The following is an 18560-nucleotide window of genomic DNA, read 5'->3' on the forward strand; positions in this document are numbered from 1 at the left end:
AAAGAAAAGAAAAGAAAAAAGCTGGGCTCAGCGGTTCATGCATGTAATCCCAGCACTTTGGTATGTCAAGGTGGGCACATCGCTTGAGCCCAGGAGCTTGAGACCAGCCTGGGCAACACGGCAAAACCCAGTCTCTACACAATATATAAAAATCTCGGCATGGTGGTACCTGGCTGTAGTCTCAGCTACCTAGTTGGCTGAGGTGGGAGAATCACTTGAGTCCTGGAGATCTAGGCTGTAGTGAGATGTGATTGCACCACTGCAATCCAGCCTGGGTGACAGAGTAAAACCTTGCTCATGCCTGTAATCCCAGCACTATGGGAGGCCAAGGCAGGTGGATCACCTGAGGTCAGGAGTTCGAGACCAGCCTGGCCAACATGGTGAAACCCTGTCTCTACTAAACATACCAAAATTAGCTGGACATGGTAGGCAGGTACCTGTAACCCCAGCTATTCAGGAGGCTGAGGCAGGAGAACTGCTTGAACCTGGGAGGTGGAGGTTGCAGTGAGCTGATATCACGCCATTGCACTCCAGCCTGGGAGATGGAGTGAGACTCTGTCTTAAACAAACAAACAAAACCAATACATTTTTGAAAAATTAAAAAACAGTAAACAAAAACAAAAAATCCCTTGTGGCCAAACATGGTGGCTCACGCCAGTAATCCCAACACTTTGGGAGGCTGAGGCAGGACCATCGCTTGAAACCAGGAGTTTGAGACCAGCCTGGGCAACATGGTGTGACAAGGTCTCTACAAAAAATAAAGTAAAAAATTAGCCAGGTGTGGTGGTGTGTGCACCTATAGTCCTAGGTACTCAGGAGGCTAAGGTGAGAGGATTGCTTGAACCTGGAAGGTGGAAGCTTTAGTGAGCTGTGATTGTGCCTCTGCACTCCAGCATGGGTACAGAGAGAGACCCTATCTCAAAAAAGAAAACAAAAAACAAAACAAAACACCTCTCTTTTGCTATTCCTTTACGGTCATACCCTCGCTTCATCCACAACGTTAGCATCTATTGATCTGTTCCCTAGCACTATAATTTTCTCTTATTGAGAATATCATACAAATGGAGTCATGCAATATGCAAGCTTTTGAGACTGGCTTCTTTTGCCCAGCATAAATTCATCCAAGTTGTTGTTTGTATCAATAGCTCATTTATTTTTATTGTATGGATGTACCAGTTTGTTTATTTATTCATCCACTGAAAGACATTTAGATTAGTCCCAGTTTTGGGAAATTATTAATAGAGCTGCTAAAAACATTAATGTACAGATTTTTATGTGAACAGAGATTTATTTTGGGTGAGATTTCTGGGTCAGGTGGTATGGTGTATGCTTACTAACTGTATATTTGTTACAGAAATTCAAATAACATATAGATATAACCACGCTTCTAACTGTTTAACACAGACCCTTATCTATTCAGGGGAAGGCAAGTATTATTTTACAGACGAGTAAACAGAGAAGTCATTTAACAAATTTGCTTAAGGTCCCAATGATGCAAACTCCAAAGGCTGCTACGCTGCCACAATGGCATCCTGACTCTTGTTCATGTTATAAAGGAAGTGTCGTTTTTTTCTTAGCTGAGAGCAGGTTGTCAGTGTTCTATTTATTCCACACTAGCCCCTTCTAATCTATAGATAAATGAGAAATAACATCTACCATCAATCTTTGCTATGTATATCACGACTTTAAGACTATGATTACTGATGTAACTTCATCTAAAATAGGCTACTCCAAGAAGACTTTTATGTCCTAATCAATGATCAGATTCTAGATTCCACACAATATAAAAAATGAGGAAGAAAAAAAGCTTACCTTTAACCTTCGGATTTGGATATCAGAGAACTTTCTCACTCCATTTACTGATGGCACCAAACGATTAAAGAGAGCCTTAAAGAAAAGAAAGGGGCTTTAAAATGAGAGGAACCCCATTGCCTTGCTACCTGCATCCTCAGCACCCAAGAGACCAACACTAATTCAGATGGTTCAATACTTTCAAAAGTGTTCAATGGGATTCATGGGGCTTTGGCATCCTACCTTGTCTGTCTGGGTCAGTTCATGAAATATCCGAGCATCAATGGCCGCAGCAACGAGGTTATTAGCTGCAGTGATGGCATGGATGTCACCTGTGAGATGGAGATTAAACTACAAAAGAACAGAAGCCACATTAGTCTCCCAGCTGCTCTGTATCTTTCCAACTTTCATTCTATTGCAAAGCTCAATCCCTATTTTAAAGCCAATGGAATACTGAAGGCAGCCCAGCTAGTGGACAAACACCCAATACAGGGAGTTCTTGAAAACATAAATGACTGGCTGGGCATGGTGGCTCACAACTATAATACTAGCACTTTGGGAGGCTGAGGTGGGCAGATCACTTGAGGCCAGCAGTTCAAGACTCCCCTGGGCAACATGGTGAAACCCCACTTCTACTAAAAACACAAAAATTAGCCAAGTGTGGTGGCGCACACCTGTAATCCCAGTTACCTGGATGGCTGAGACAGGAGAACCTGGGAGGCGGAGGTTGCAGTGACCCAAGATCACACCACTGCACTCCAGCCTGGGCCACAGAGGGAGACTTTGTCTCAAAAAAAAAAAGAAAACGGGCCAGGCGGAGTGGCTCAAGCCTGTAATCCCAGCACTTTGGGAGGCCGAGACGGACGGATCACGAGGTCAGGAAATCGAGACCATCCTGGCTAACACGGTGAAACCCCGTCTCTACTAAAAAATACAAAAAACTAGCCGGGCGAGGTGGCGGGCGCCTGTAGTCCCAGCTACTCGGGAGGCTGAGGCAGGAGAATGGCGTAAACCCGGGAGGTGGAGCTTGCAGTGAGCCGAGATCGTGCCATTGCACTCCAGCTCTGGGCAACAGAGCAAGACTCCGTCTTGGGGGAAAAAAGGCATCTAATTCAGCCAAAGAGAAAAAAGAAAAAAAAAGGATCTAATTCAGCCAAATCCCAAAATACTTTACCTCTTCCATAGGAATGACCTGGGAGTAACCTCCTCCTGCAGCGCCACCTAGGGGACAGGTCAAGGGTAGGGACTCAGTTAAGCATGCTTCTCCAATGACAGAAATCAAATAAATGCGAATGCATTATTGCAACTACTAAGCACATGTATTTATTTACCTTTTACAATCATTTGGACAGTTTTGATCAAGTGTTTTCTAATACTAAGTAGTTTCTCAATTGAAATTTGAGTTTCAATGACAAAACCATGAACAAATATATACCTACTCATTATCTTTAGAAATAGGTTCCTTGTGATTACCGGCATTTGTTAAAACACCCAGCTGACAGTTACATAAAGGCAAACCTGTTCAATTTCCTACTCTCATAAAGCTTCTTTGGCTTTTAAAACAGAAATATTTAAAGTACATACACCTAACACAAAGACTGAAATTTTTCCTAAATAGAGATATATTTCCTAAATAGATTAGGCTGTTAGAAAGCAGCCTGATTGCTAGATTTATACTTGGATTACAGGTTGAGTATCCCTTATTTAAAATGCTTGGATTTGGGTTTTGGATTTGGGTTTTTGTTTTTCAGATGTTGGAATATTTGCATCATCATGATCCAGCATCCCAAATCCACGACTTAAAATCTGAAATGATCCAATGAGCATATCCTTTGAGCATCGTGTCAGCACTCAAAAAGTTTAGAATTCTGGAGCCTTTCAGATTTCAGGTTTCTAGATTTCTGATGCTCAATCTGTATTAGCCAAAAGCCAGTTAAAAATGTCCAGGACACCAAGCATGGCTGCTCATGCCTGTAATCCTAGCCTGGGAGATCAAGGCTGCAGTGAGTTATGATCATGCCACTGCACTCCAGCCTGAGCTGGGACTCCAGACAGAACAAGACAGTGTCTCAAAAATGTCCAGGTTATCATGTTATCAGTGCAATAAATGTAAATCAGATATATATATATATATATATTTTTTTTAGACAGAGTCTCATACTGTCTCACAGGCTGGAGGGTAATGGGTTGGGATTACAGGCACGTACCACCATGCCCAGCTAATTTTTGTGTTTTTAATAGAGACAGGGTTTGCCATGTTGGCCTGGCTGGTCTCGAACTCCTGGCCTCAAGTAATACACCTACCTTGACCTCCCAAAGTGCTGGGATTTCAGGCATGAGCCACTTCACCCAGCCCAGAGATTTATTAATATGTATTTCATTTTTGTGAGGCAGAGACCGTGCAGTGAGGCAATTTGCAATAAGAGTAAAAGGAAAATAAAGAGTTCAATAAGCAGAATAAGGAATAGCTCATGCTGAAGTTGAAAGGGGGTTAAGACAAGCTCAAGAGCAGAACTAAGTGATTACATTTATAAAACAGGTGGAAGAGTGGGCTGGGAACGGTGGCTCACGCCTATAATCCCAGCACATTGGGAGGCCGAGGCAGGCAGATCACAAGGTCAGGAGTTCAAGACCAGCCTGGCCAACATAGTGAAACCCTATCTCTACTAAAAACACAAAAATTAGCCAGACATGGTGGCACGCACCTGTAGTCCCAACTACTCGGGAGGCTGGGGCAGGAGAATCACTTGAAACCAGGAGGCGGAGGTTGTAGTGAGCCAAGATCATGCCACTGCACTCCAGTCTGGGCAACACAGCAAGACTCCACCTCCAAAAAAAAAAAAGAAGGTGGAAGGGTGAAGGTGTACGCGGTGTCAACATTTGGAATAATTGCTAAAACAAGCAAAATGTGATACCCTGTCACCAAGCAGAGAAAGCTCACTCTAAGAACCTATCATAATTAATAAAAATTATTTTAATTAAGATAGCAGCTTGGCATGGTGGCTCATGCCTATAGTCCTAGCAATTTGGAAGGCTGAGACAGGCAGATCACTTGAGGTTAGAAGTTCAAGACCAGCCTGGCCAAAATGGTGAAACCCCATCTCTACCAAAAATATAAAAATTAGCCAGGCGTGGTCGTGCACACCTGTAATCCCAGCTACTTGGGAGGCTGTGGCAGAAGAATCTCTTGAACCCAGAAGATGGAGAGGTTGCAGTGTGCTGAGATCGCACCACTGCATTCCAACCTGGGCGACAGAGTGAGTGAGACTCTGTCTCAAAAAAAAAAAAAACAAAAAAAACACATGTTCGTAGTACCGCAGCAATAAAAATCTGAGGGTAAAGTATGAGTATAGTACTAGTTTAGAGCTTGAAATAGACGTGGAAGAATCACTCTGGTACTTAATACAGGTGCCTTTGACCAAGTCACCTCTGAAGTCCCAGTTGCTGCTATTGTAAAATGGTGACAATACTATCTTGTACTGGATGATAAAATAATACGCAAAAACTGGTCAGCACAATATCTGGCACAACGCATATATTCAATAAGGGTAGGCTTTTCTTATTTCCAGCAAAGTGAAACATCTGTGGGTCATTGTCTCTAGAGTGTCCGTAAGATGATCAGTAGCTATGATAACCTTTATTGTTACTGTGGCAGTGGACTATGAGGGTCAAATAAAACCACCCCCAGCTACATATCACCCATCCCAGAGAATCCCTGTGCAGTGGCAAACAGTGACAGCAGGAGCTGGGGAGATCCAATGACAGCCTTCATCAAAAGCATAGTCACAGTGGTTTGTGAGAATGACATTTCTGGTGCTGAAATGAGTCAAAACCTCATAAGTATCATAGGTCACGTGGGCCTGGGAGGACTGAAGGAGAAGCAAGTCCCCTGTCATCACCCACGGTCCAGTCTCACTAGTACCTTTTATTCCAAAGGTGGGACCCTGAGACGGCTGTCGCACACATGCAAAGACGTTCTGGTAGAGATGGGCACCAAGGGCTTGCACTAGCCCGATTGTAGTTGTGCTTTTCCCTTCTCCCAGGGGTGTTGGAGTTATTCTTCAAGACAAAAGCAAAAGAGAAAAAGGTTTAAAGAATTAAGTGAAGTGTATCTGAATCACTAAGTCACACCTAGCAGACCCTAGAGAATGACTCGTAATCTAAAGATTAAGAAAAACAAAGTGAGGCATAGCAGTATATGCCTGTAGTCCCAGCTATACAGGAGGCTGAGGTAAGAGGATCACTTGAGCCCAGGAGTTCCAAGCTACAGTAAGCTATGACTGCACCACTGCACTCCAGCCTGGGCAACAGAGCAAAACTCCATCTCTTAAAGAAAAAAAAAGAAAGAAAAGACAAAGAAAAAGAAAGACAAAAGCCCTGAAAGACATCTTTTTCAAGAGTCTTAGTTGTAATTTCCAAAAAACTTTAAATTAAGAAAAAAAAATTCCTGTATTTTAGCTCTTCTTGCTGTAAGAAGCAAATATACTTTATCTTGTAGAGACACAGCTATAATTTTAATTTCTCATTTTATATTCTCAAAAACTAGCTTTTTAATATAACCTCAGCCCAGCAATAAAAGTGAGTGCTTAGTAGATCCATTGAATTAATGAATTTTGGGTTCAAAAAGGTGATTCTGGCCGGGTGCGGTGGCTCACGCCTGTAATCCCAGCACTTTGGGAGGCCGAGGTGGGTGGATCACAAGGTCAGGAGTTCGAGACCAGTCTGGCCAACATAGTGAAACACAGTCTCTACTAAAAATACAAAAATTAGCTGGGCGTAGTGGCTCACACCTGTAGCCCAGCTACTCAGGATGCTAAGGCAAGAGAATCGCTTGAACTCGGGAGACAGAGGTTGTGGTGAGCCAAGATCATGCCACTGCACTCCAGCCTGGGCAACAGAGCGAGACTCCATCTCAAAAACAACAACAACAGCAACAACAACAACAAAAGGTGATTCTACCTTAAGACCGGGTTTTAAGACCAAACTCTTCCACTTACCAGATGGATAACCTTGACCAATTTTCTCATCTGTGATTATCATCTATTCTTACCTACCTCTCAGGATTGCTGTAAGGACCAAATGAGATCACATATGGGTGAAAATGCTAAAATCAAATTAAAGGCACCTCTACATACATGTGCAAAGTGCAAATGCAACGCCTGGTATGAACAATCAGGACTGATAGGAAGATTTGGATGGCAACATGAATAAAAACCATACCCAGTCACCACCACGTATTTCCCATCAGGCCGGTGCCTCAGGCGCTCTAGTGCTGACAGCAGAACTTTGGCCTTTGTTTCACCATATAATTCTACCTCTTCAGACAGCAGACCAATTTCTCGAGCCAGCTTACCAATGGGCTTCAGTTTACAAGATCGTGATATATCAATGTCACTTTGGAAATATAGAAAATAGGTATTAATGTCTATCCACTGAGTTTAATTAATCCCACAGTAGTAACAAGCCCCCAACCCAACCCCAACCACCGATGGCACCTTCAGAGGGAGCATATGTGCACCCACAGTATCTTTCAACTAAAAACGAACAATTCACGAAGTTTTAAATCAGTAAAATTTTATTTTTACCTTGGAACAGGTGTCTTGAGGTTAAGGTTGTTATACTGAATCATCCACTTTCCTGGCTTAAATTTCTCCAGGAAACGCTTGGCACTCTCTACTGTGCTCTAAACAAAATGAAATAAATGAAACTTAGAAGAGGTGGTTATTTTAATCCTTACCTCAGTTTCAAGCTCCAGGTCACTCCAGTTCAATCACAAAATGAACTGCTTCACACCCACTTATTACCATCCTTCCATCTGAGGTCAGAGTCAACAGGCACCTAACATGCTTTGGGGCTGCATGCCTGGCCCCTGTCAGCTGGTGCATGTTAGAAAGGCAAAGCAGGTCAGGCGCAGTGGCTCACACCTGTAATCCCAGCACTTTGGAAGGCCGAGGTGAGTGGATCACCTGAGTTTGGGAGTTTGAGACCAGCCCGACCAACGTGGAGAAATCCCCATCTCTACTAAAAATACAAAACTCGCCGGGCATGGTGGCGCACACCTGTAATCCCAGCTACTCAGGAGGCTGAGGCAGGAGAATCAGTTGAACCCGGGAGGCAGAAGTTGCAGTGAGCTCAGATCGCACCATTGCACTCCAGCTTGGGCAACAAGAGAAAAACTCCGTCTCAAAAAAAAAAAAGAAAAAGAAAAAGAAAGGGAAGGCACACCAAAACAGACCTGGCCAAACCAGGGTGATTGCACTTTTCTTCTTTCAAAGTTATCATATTCCAAAAGAGATTGGAATTATGCCATCCCTACTTTCCTCTATTAATGTGCCTGATCTTATTTCTCTGTTCTTCCCTTCCCTTTTTCTCAATAAATTCACATCTTTATACTTAACTTCTGAGTAGGTTTTTGACATTTCTACTTGGGGAGAAAGGCAGCCAAAACTCAATCAGCTTTTCAGAACTCTTTTTTTTTTTTTTTTTTTTTTTGAGGCGGAGTCTCGCTCTGTCGCCCAGACTGGAGTGCAGTGGCGCAATCTCGGCTCACTGCAAGCTCCGCCTCCCGGGTTCACGCCATTCTCCTGCCTCAGCCTCCCGAGTAGCTGGGACTACAGGCGCCCGCCACCTCGCCCGGCTAGTTTTTTGTATTTTTAGTAGAGACGGGGTTTCACCATGTTAGCCAGGATGGTCTCGATCTCCTGACCTCGTGATCCGCCCGTCTCGGCCTCTTATAGAAACTTTTATTCACAAGTACCTGCATGAGCATTGCAACCGTCATGGGCCCTACGCCGCCAGGAACAGGAGTGATGAAGCTCGCCCTCTCTTTGGCCTCGTCGTATGCCACATCACCCACAACTTTTCTCCCATTTGTTTTATCATCTGGTCAAGTGGGGAGAAATCAAAGCTAAGTCTCAGAATTAATCCTGGTGATCAGTTACGACAAAAACTCAGCAGAATTTTAGGGTGTGTAAGTCCCATCAGGCTCCAGTGCCTACTTAACTTAAAAGCTATGGAATGACAGACGCTTGCTATTTCTTAGGGAGAAAATTATTTTACCTGCAAAAATTCACAAGATGCATAAGTGGTTTTTCAGAACCTGGAGAATCCTTCTGTAGTCTCAGGTGGCAAATAAAATGCCAACTGTTTTTTATTCTTAAAACCAACTACCCAGTATATAATGAGCACCCTTTAAAATGTTAATTTGCCAAAGCCTACAAAGGAAATTTTTTGGGTGCACAAAGCTCCAACTCTGTCACAGCTGCCAGATATCGTTTCTACAGCAACTGTCAGCATTTTGTGAGCTCCATGTGTGAGCTGGAGGAACAATTCGACATCCAATTCCAAAGATACAGCTACTTAAATGTATGCTAAAGGCAAAGGATATAATTACACTTCCCTTAAAAGGACACAAGAACAACTACAAATCTTACCAGCAGAGAATAGCTATTCAAGAGAACAAAACCCAGTGATGCATCATTGCTCACTCACACAAAGAACATCCTACACTTGGCTTCAGTGCACTTCCAGGAGGGGCTGGGGGCGGGCCTAGACCTCGAAGCAATAAGGCTCCCAGGATGCATCTGGTAGTCGTAGCGACATCACCATTTCTCTCTGATCAGATCGCCACAACTGAGAAGCTCCAAGGTGGAGGCAAGAAGCCAGAATTAAGAGATTAGCAGGCACTTTGGGAGGCCGAGGCGGGCGGATCACAAGGTCAGGAGATCGAGACCATCTTGGCTAACACTGTGAAACCCCGTCTCTACTAAAAATACAAAAAAATTAGCCGGGCGAGATGGCGGGCACCTGTAGTCCCAGCTACTCGGGAGGCTGAGGCAGGAGAATGGCATGAACCCGGGGGGCGGAGCTTGCAGTGAGCGGGGATCACGCCACTGCACTCCAGCCTAGGCGACAGAGGGACACTCCGTCTCAAAAAAATAAATAAATAAATAAATAAAAAGAGATTAGCTGTAGCATCAGTTCTTTTACTAAAAGTTAGGGCCAGGCATGGTGGCTCACACCTGTAATGCCAGCACTTTGGGAGGCCAAGGTGGGTGGATCACCTGAGGTCAGGAGTTTGAGACCAGCCTGGCCAACATGGTGAAACCCTGTCTCTACTAAAAATATTTTAAAAAATCAGCTGGGGGTGGTGGCAGGCACCTGTAATCCCAGCTACTCAGAGGCTGAGGCAGGAGACTCAGGAGTCAGGAACCCAGGAGGCAGAGGTTGCAGTGAGCATTGCACTCCAGCCTGGGCAACAAGAGCGAAATTCCAGCTCAAAAAAAAGTTAGTTCTGCAGCTCCTGTGGGCTCCATATTAATCTGAAGTCCAAAATGCAAAGAAGGCTTAACACTACCTATCACAAGTTTGCTGAGGGCAAAATGAGAAAATGTGTACATTACTGAAGTTGAAAAAGCAACCTCCAAATGCAAGAGTTTCTCTTTCCACCACAGATACGTAAGATATTTTTTATATGGAGTAAAAGGAGCTGGTAAACACAACTGATTGGGATGGTTTCAGGTTTCTAGAAGATTATAAAGCAGCAAACTATGGCAGAACATTTTCTCTCACAGCCCCTAGACTCATTTCAAAATGCCAAGGAAATATAGATAGAGGTTTGCCCTCTGTACAAGTTTCAATAGTCTTCACATGTAGTTAGCTTGAAATACCTGCTGCATCTATTTCTGTGTGTTAATGTTAGTCATTTTCATTTTCCCACAGATAAGAGACACATATCTTGACTACACGAGTAAACGCAGCACTGGATGAGTTCAGTTTTGCTCCTAAACCAAATACTGTCAGGGTTGACGAGGCACTGCTAAATACGCAGTGCTTCGTGGATAGGATGATGTGGTCAGTGGAAAAAGTGACCACTGCTCAAACTAAGTATATGACCTCAGTAATGAGCAAACATTTTGGTTATCTGACCCCAGCCCCAGAATTTCTCTTTCCTTGCCAAATTACATGTACAAAATTCAACTAAAGATCCAGCTGAGCCCTGACTCTTTTACATTTAATTTGGGGACCCTAATAATAGAGGCCAGTCCAGAAGCAGCTACACTGGATAGGCTGAGACTGGATTGGAGTAGGGTGGGGAATCTGTTCCCTCTTTTTAACCCTTTCAAATAAAACACGATTGATTTGGCCCTTCTCAAATTATCTTTAGTAAGCCAAGCAGGAAGAACACTTTTATGTGTTTCTCTGGCCAATATTTTCTGCCCTGCACTTGAATCTTTAAAAATATTCCTTCTTTGGAAAAGGTATACACACCTTGATTCACTCTTAATTTGGCAAGTGACTTACAATGTTATCCCTGAGTGGACCATGCAAACTATTTAAGTAATTAAAATATGAACCAAGAAGTAGCTCGGTGGTAGAATATGTTGCTTCTAAAATGAACATATGCACATATCAGTCTTTAGGTCCTGCAGCCCATTTGCTGGTCTATAACTGAGGGATTCTGCCATCCTTTGGGGGACACAATAACATTCAGCTTTATCAACATTCATTTGCCTATATGCAAATTACCAGTAAAAACACTGTTGACCAGGAGGGAAGATACTGCTTTGATTTTATTCATATTTTACTGTCTATGTAAGAAATTAATGTGAACAGGATGGCAAGTTTCATGTTTAAGTCAACATTTCCTACCTATCTGCAAGACTCCAGATCCCCACCCAGGTTTTTCTTCTCCATCTCTCACATGTAATCCAAAAAAAAAAAAATGCCAAAAGCAGAAATATGTTACAGAAGATGCAAGGTTTTAAACAGACTGAGCTTGAATGTCATATCGCAAGTATTCAAAGTGAGGAGTTGTAGGAGAGCAATTTCTTTATCGCCTGTTAGATAATTACACTACAAGAAAATGAGTGATCAATTATGAGCTACTGTCTTAAAAGCACGGTGGGGAGAGTGGGAGGGAGGTTAAAAACGGTGAAGGCTTGACAGTGACTAATGTTCCTGGCAGCTCAGCGTCTACATCTGAAACTTGAGATGGGAAGGGAGAAAAAAGACTATTCTTGCTATAACTCCCTTCAACAATTCAACAGATATGAGTGCCAGTGGTCAGATGGCAGGAGGCTGGATGTGGCGCCACAGTGACCACTGCCCTTGAGGAGCTATCTAGGTAGGAGAGCACAGGATGCCACACGTGAGACACATACAGTAAAAGATACAATACACATGTTCCATGGGAGAGGAGGGAGGGACAGAAGGAAAGATCATCCCTTGATAAGGGGAAATCAAACAAGGTTTGGAAGGAATAACAGACATGACAGGGAGGAAGAAGCTGAAGGTGAAGGTCAAGTTGAACCTTATTCAGTTGTGCAGCCCAAGGCCTGGCATTGTGCTTGATACACAATAGTTGCTCAGTTAAAGATAGTTCCTTTCTTGAATCTATGAGGACGCATACAAGTTTTGCCGTATTGTTCTGTGAAGTTTTCTGTTTGAAAGAATAGCCCACTCCACTAAGAATGCAGGGATGGGAACTACAAAGGACAAATGAGGCATCTGCAGGGAAAAGAAAGTGGTCCACTTTACAAGTTGAAGACAGGTATTCACCACACGCAAGTGAGATCACAGGCTGCAGAGGTCACTGAAATTAGTGTGAGGCTAAGGAGTCTGGCAAGTAAGAAGGAAGAGGCTCAGAGGTCCATGCCCAAAGGTGAACATGGCAAGGCGAGAGCATGGGGATAGATCTGAGTGGGAAGCAGCGGGAGGGAGGGAGGGACACCTGCAAGGAAGTTATCACAGCCTGTCAGCTGAGAAGGTAACACTCAGTGGTGACACTGAGAACAGAGGAGACAGAAAACAATTCCTAATATTTAGAGACTGATCCAATATAGGGAATGCTTGAGAGGGAAACTAAAAGGCTTCAGACCTGTGGGAAGGGAGAATGGTGATACTAACCAAAAGACGGGAGTAAGGGGTAACTGGGGGATGAGGATGCCAAGTATAGTTATGGACATGATTAAAAGGCTAGATTTATCCTCTCAGCCTAGAAAAAAACCCAGGTCAAATATCTTCTTGTAAAGCCTTCCTCTGGGCAGAATGAGTCCCTCTTCTGGACTCTCATAGCACTTTGCAATGATTATACTGTATTTTAAACCCATCCAACAACTTTGCTAAAATAAAGGGTGATCTCTACATGAAGATAAAGTGATATATCCCTCCTGCCCTCCCTCTCACTTTCTCCCTGGACAAAGTCATCTTGGAAGCTGTACAGCACATGATTAAAATCACAGGCTCTGGCACCAGGCAGACCTGCCTGCAAGTGGCACCTCTTCTATTTACTAAGTGTGCACCCTTGGGCTAGTCAGTCTCCCTAAACCTTAGTACTACAAGCATAAAATTAGAGACAAGCTTCTCTCTCAGGCTTCATTTGATGACCTAGACACCATCCTCAACACCAGAAGCCACCTTCCTCCTCCAGCAATACTCACCTGGGACGTAATTGATTCCACAGTCAATGACTATTGCCCCAGGTTTGATCCACTCCCCTTTAACCATTTCAGGCTGACCAGCTGCAACCACCAGGATGTCACCTTTATTTACCTAGGGGGTAGGGGATTTGGACATCAGAAATGAAATAATGAAATACACACCAAAAAAACCCAGAAATGAAAAGGACATCCCTGAGCTTTGTATTAAATTCTTAACTTTCATAAGATACTGGGTTAAGGCCTCAAATGTAAGCCATACACTGTTTCTGACAGCCCTTCACATGCCATGCTCATTTCTACACATGCCAAAGAGCCCCCTTTCACCAGCCATTTTACCCAATAGGGAAATCAGTGTGAACCTGCAAGGCAGAAGGGCAAACAGGCTTGGGGCCCTGTGTGTTATAATGTCCAGACACTGCTTCTTCTCGTACAGAATATGGGGCTACCACCGTCCACAAAGCACTACTTTGGGAGGATTAAAAGAGAAGGTACTAGACCTCTCTCCTGCTCTCTCCCCGCATTTAAGAGACTGCACTGTCAACAGGCACGTGTGCATGTATGCATTCTTGGGCTCAGGAATCTGATGCAGGGATCTAGAACAAGCTGCCGTAGATATTAGCAGACTACTGCCCACAACTGCCTCTGGAGCACCTCCACTCTGAGGCCACCACTTTTACACACATGGGATCTGGCTGCCAGAGGTCAGTCTGAGTGCCTGTACTGCTAATCCCTGTCCACCACGAGGCAGACTAAGGTAGAAAGTACTTGGTGAGAGGCCAGGCATGTTGGGTCACGCCTGTAATCCCAGCACTTTAGGAAGGTGAACCAGGAGGATCGCTTGAGCCCAGGAGTTTGAGTCCAGCCTGGGCAACGCAGTGAGACCCTTGTCGCTACACAAAGCTTAAAAATTAGCCAGGCATGGTGGTACATGCCTGTAGTCCCAGATACTCAGAAGGTTGATGCAGGAGGATCACTCAAGCCCAGGAGTTCAAAGCTGCAGTGGGCTCTGATGGACTGCCACTGCACTCTAGCCTAGGCAACAGAGCAAGACTCTGTCTCTAAAGAAAAAAGACAAAGGCCGGGCGTGGTGGCTCATACCTGTAATCCCAGTACTTTGGGAGGCGGAGGCAGGTGGATCACCTGAGGTCAGGAGTTCAAGACCAGCCTGACCAACATGGAGAAACCCTGTCTCTACTAAAAATACAAAATTAGCCAGGTGTGGTGGCACATGCCTGTAATCCTAGCTACTCAGGAGGCTGAGGCAGGAGAATCGCTTGAACCCAGGGGGCAGAGGTTGCAGTGAGCTGAGATCGCACCATTGCACTCCAGCCTGGGCAACAGGAGTGAAACTCCATCTCAAAAAAAAAAAAAAAGAAAGAAAGAAAAAAGAAAAGAGAAATTACACAGAACAAACTCTGTATAAACTTGGACACGCTTTTAATTTTATGGTTTTTTTAAAATAATTAATTAATTTTTTTTTTGAGACAGGGTCTTGCTCTGTAGCCCAGGCTGGAGTGCAGTGGTGTGATCATGGCTTCTGCAGCCTCGACCTCCTGGGCTCAAGCAATCCTCTTGCCTCAAACTCCCAAGTAGCTGGGACTACAGGCATGTGCCCACCACATCTGGCTAATTTTTAATTTTTTTGCAGAGAAAGTGTCTCACTATGTTGCCCAGGCTGGTCTCAAAAACTCTTGAGCTCAAACAATCCTCCTGCCTCAGCCTCCCAAAGTGTTGGGACTACAGGTGTGAGCCACCCCGCTCAGACTTTAATTTGAATTTCCTTTTTCATCTTGTAAAAATGAGATGATGGGGTTAAATGAGGTCATGAGTATAAAGGACATGGCAGTATCTGGCACTTAGTGTGTGAAGAGAACACCCACCCTCCCCACCGTAACACCTTCACCTCTCCCCTGGACTCCCTACCTCCTCATCCAGATTGGCAGTCTTGGAGTGGCAGGTGGTCACTGTGGCATTGTTCCACAGAAGCAAGTCATGCATCGGGGCCCCGACAATTTTACTGCGCCCGACCACCACAGCATGCCTTCCGGCAATCGGCACCCCTGAAAGAAAAGCCAGCCTGCATCAGAGCTGGAGGATAGAAGCTGCCTTCATTCACACGCCACGTGGAGAATTTAGAATAACTGCACAAAAACAGGTTCTTAACATCAAACAGAAACCTTCCCAAAAACATTCCTTCTTTGGCAATAATATTCTCAACTCTAGAGTTTCAGCTATAAATTGGGACTTGTACATGTGTCCTTCTTGCCGTGGGTTTTTGGGAGCAGCTTAAGCCAAGATCATTCATTGAGTCACAGGGGAGTGGGAAGAAAACCTACACTCAAAGAAAAAAGAAACCCTGACATACAGCTGATCAGCCATACGGAAGAAGATACCAGATTAAATTACATGGGAAAAACAGTTAAAACAAATAGGGTGTATGTAACAGGTTGGAGAGATGTGTAGGAAATTAGATTAGTATCAGTAATTCTTTCCAAATTTGGTAAGTTTGTTTATACAGTTCCTCACCCAAATTTCTCTTTTGGCTTAGGGCCTGAGCCACAGGGTTACTTGCAGGGAAGCGGTAAAGGGGAAATGTAACTGTGGCAGCAAGCTTTCTTTTTGCCATCACAGCATCCATTTTTCTGGCAATATACCAATGTCCTTTTTAGGGCTGACTCATACTCTACTAAAGACGGCCTGAGTGAGTACCCAGTAGTAGACAGGTGACCATATTTCTTCCCTCAGCTGATAAGATCCAATCCCATGACTGTTAGGCTTGAGGATGGAACCAGGCTGTAGGTGTTTGTGGCCACAAAGTGGAGCCCGAGAATGAGCTGTCCACAAAGAAGAAAGCAGAGAGAAGTTGACAACTTCATCAGAGTCCTCAGGGCAGTCAAGGCTGAGGGCAGTGGACCCTTGGTCAAGGCAGGTAGGGTTTAAATTGTGCTTCTTGTATAAAATCATTTTTTTCAGGAAGAGATAAACTCTTATAATAATGTTAACATCATGAACATCTAGAAGTAAGGACCACAAAGTTTTAAAAGGTAACTTTCTATACTTTTTAAGGATTCAGCAGAAGAGTTAAAGCTGCATCAGGGCAAATGGTAGCATCACTGTCAATAAGAGGCAGTGTGAGGCCTTCAGGTGCTGTCCTCGTGGGATTTTTTTTTTTTTTAAGCAAGGCACTACAATGTTTGCTAAATATGCTGAAGAATATACATTTAACTGTAGAAATGAACTGTCAAAGCTTATGGCTTGACCTTTTCTTGCCAACTACAGAAGATTTTCATTTATGCTGGTCAAAACTTTCCACTTGAAACTTCTGACCTACTTCTTTTTACCAGGACCCATTTCCTTGTAAAAAATAACCTCTGCTAAAAGTACTCATAATGAAATTAAAATAGCAAGGTGCTAACTAGTAACGGGACAATATGGCCAACTGTACAGGAGACCCATTTCCAGCCATCTGTCGAGTCCTGGAACTACTGCGGAGATTCAGTGCCCATTTTGGGGGTGGGGGGAGGTGGGACTTTTCACTTCGTATCCTTTTAAACTATCCAAATTTTTATTACTGTATAGGTTATTTTTCGCAAAAAATAAATTGCTTTCAACTCAGATAACTCTGAATTCAAATCCTGGTTCCACTGTCTCCCAGACAAGTTACTTGCTCTCTCTGAGCTGGGTTTTGTTTGTTTGTTTTAGAGACAGAGTCTCACTCTGTTGCCCAGGCTGGAGTGCAGTGGGGTGATCTTAGCTCACTGCAACCTCCTCCTCCTGGGTTCAAGCAATCCTCCCATGTCTGCCTCCCAAATAGCTGGGAGTACAGGTGCACGCCACCCTGCCTGGATAATTTTTTTCTATTTTTAGTAGAGACAGGGTTTCACCATGCTGACCAGGCTGGTCTCGAACTCCTGACCTCAGGTGATCTGCCCGCTTCGGCCTCCCAAAGTGCTGGGATTACAGGCGTGAGCCGCCGTGCCTGGCCTGAGCCTATTCTCTTAGCAGTGGAACAGTAACAGTACCTACTTCATAGAGTTTCTGAGAAAATTGAGAGAAAATTTAGGTAACATCCTTACTAGACAGGCCCTTCTGCCAATCAAGTCCATTTATTTATGGCCCACTATGTACCTCCTCTATGCCACCACGTGTCAAGACCAGGCTTCAGGAAATGATGCTTTCTTGTTGTTTGGTTTGTTGCTTTTACCTGTCTCTTTGATGAGTTCCAAGCATCCCTTAGGCGTACAAGGAATGAAACAGTCCTTGAGGTCACCTCTAGCAAGTTTCCCAGCATTGATGCTGGTCAATCTAAAAAAAAGTGATGGAAATAAGAAGGAAATAAAGGCAATTAGGTGTCTTTACTCTTTAGAAACATTTATGCTGTATTCCGCAAATAGAAACATATTATAAATGAAAGCATGCAATGAGACATAGGAAGCCAAGCCACACTTACCCATCCACATCCTTCTCGGGTGCAATAGCATTGATCACTTCTTCAGTGTTAATGGAATTCTCTGAATCAAAAGGTAGCTGCACTAAGAACCCGTGTATAGTAGAGTCTTCATTCAAAGATGTAACGTACTTGATCACCTAAAATACCACATATAATTTGTATATCACATAGAAATCAAAAGGTAGGAAGAAACACTTTTCAAGGCAAAAATTAGGTTGCCCTATTTCCCCCCAACAGTTTAATTATAGTTCTTTCAGAATGTACCTTCCCCTTGACTCCTGAGCAGAACATCTGTACTTAACATAGAATGCATCCCCTAGGTGTCTGGTAAGAAGTCCATCAAATAAAAGAGCTAAATGGCTGGGCGAGGTGGCTCATGCCTGTAATCCCAGCACTTTGGGAGGCCAAGTCAGGAGGATTACTTGAACCCAGGTGTTCAAGACCAGCCTGGGCAACACAGTGAAATGTGATCTCTACAAAAATTTTTAAAAATTAGGGCCAGGGGCTGGGTGCAGTGGCTCACGCCTGTAATCCCAGCACTTTGGGAGGCTGAGGTGGGTGGATCACCTGAGCTCGGGAGTTCAAGACTAGCTTAGCCAACATAGTAAAACCCTGTCTCTACTAAAAATACAAAATTAGCCAGGTATGGTGGCACATGCCTGTAATCCCAGCTACTCGGGAGGCTGAGGCAGGAGAATCGCTTGAACCCAGGAGGCGGAGGTTGCAGTGAACTGAGATCGTGCCACTGCACTCCAGTGGTGAGCTGAGATTGTGCCATTGTACTCCAGCTGGGGCAACAATAGTGAAACTCCATCTCAAAAAAAAAAAAAATTAGGGCCCGGTGCAGTGGCTCACACCTGTCATCCCAGCACTTTGGG

The 18560-nt window shown here is 44.0% G+C and overlaps 1 protein-coding gene across 2 annotated transcripts in view; it reads right to left on the bottom strand.

The window, feature by feature from the left end:
- MTHFD1 (methylenetetrahydrofolate dehydrogenase, cyclohydrolase and formyltetrahydrofolate synthetase 1) overlaps positions 1 to 18560 on the bottom strand; it is a 73266-nt gene that overhangs the window by 25909 nt on the left and 28797 nt on the right. For both annotated transcript variants that reach the window (XM_033187754.1, XM_033187753.1), the window contains 11 exons: positions 17683 to 17819; positions 17437 to 17537; positions 15156 to 15292; positions 13233 to 13344; positions 8549 to 8673; positions 7377 to 7474; positions 7012 to 7185; positions 5714 to 5850; positions 2966 to 3012; positions 2035 to 2142; positions 1813 to 1887 (listed from right to left, as the gene is read on the bottom strand). In XM_033187754.1, coding sequence (XP_033043645.1) covers positions 1813 to 1887; positions 2035 to 2142; positions 2966 to 3012; positions 5714 to 5850; positions 7012 to 7185; positions 7377 to 7474; positions 8549 to 8673; positions 13233 to 13344; positions 15156 to 15230 — 951 coding nt within the window. In that variant the 5' untranslated portion in view covers positions 15231 to 15292; positions 17437 to 17537; positions 17683 to 17819. The remainder of the gene's footprint in view (positions 1 to 1812; positions 1888 to 2034; positions 2143 to 2965; positions 3013 to 5713; positions 5851 to 7011; positions 7186 to 7376; positions 7475 to 8548; positions 8674 to 13232; positions 13345 to 15155; positions 15293 to 17436; positions 17538 to 17682; positions 17820 to 18560) is intronic.

The sequence above is a fragment of the Trachypithecus francoisi genome, unplaced genomic scaffold (genome assembly GCF_009764315.1).
Source record: "Trachypithecus francoisi isolate TF-2019V2 unplaced genomic scaffold, Tfra_2.0 Lachesis_group3, whole genome shotgun sequence".
NCBI lineage: Eukaryota > Metazoa > Chordata > Mammalia > Primates > Cercopithecidae > Trachypithecus > Trachypithecus francoisi.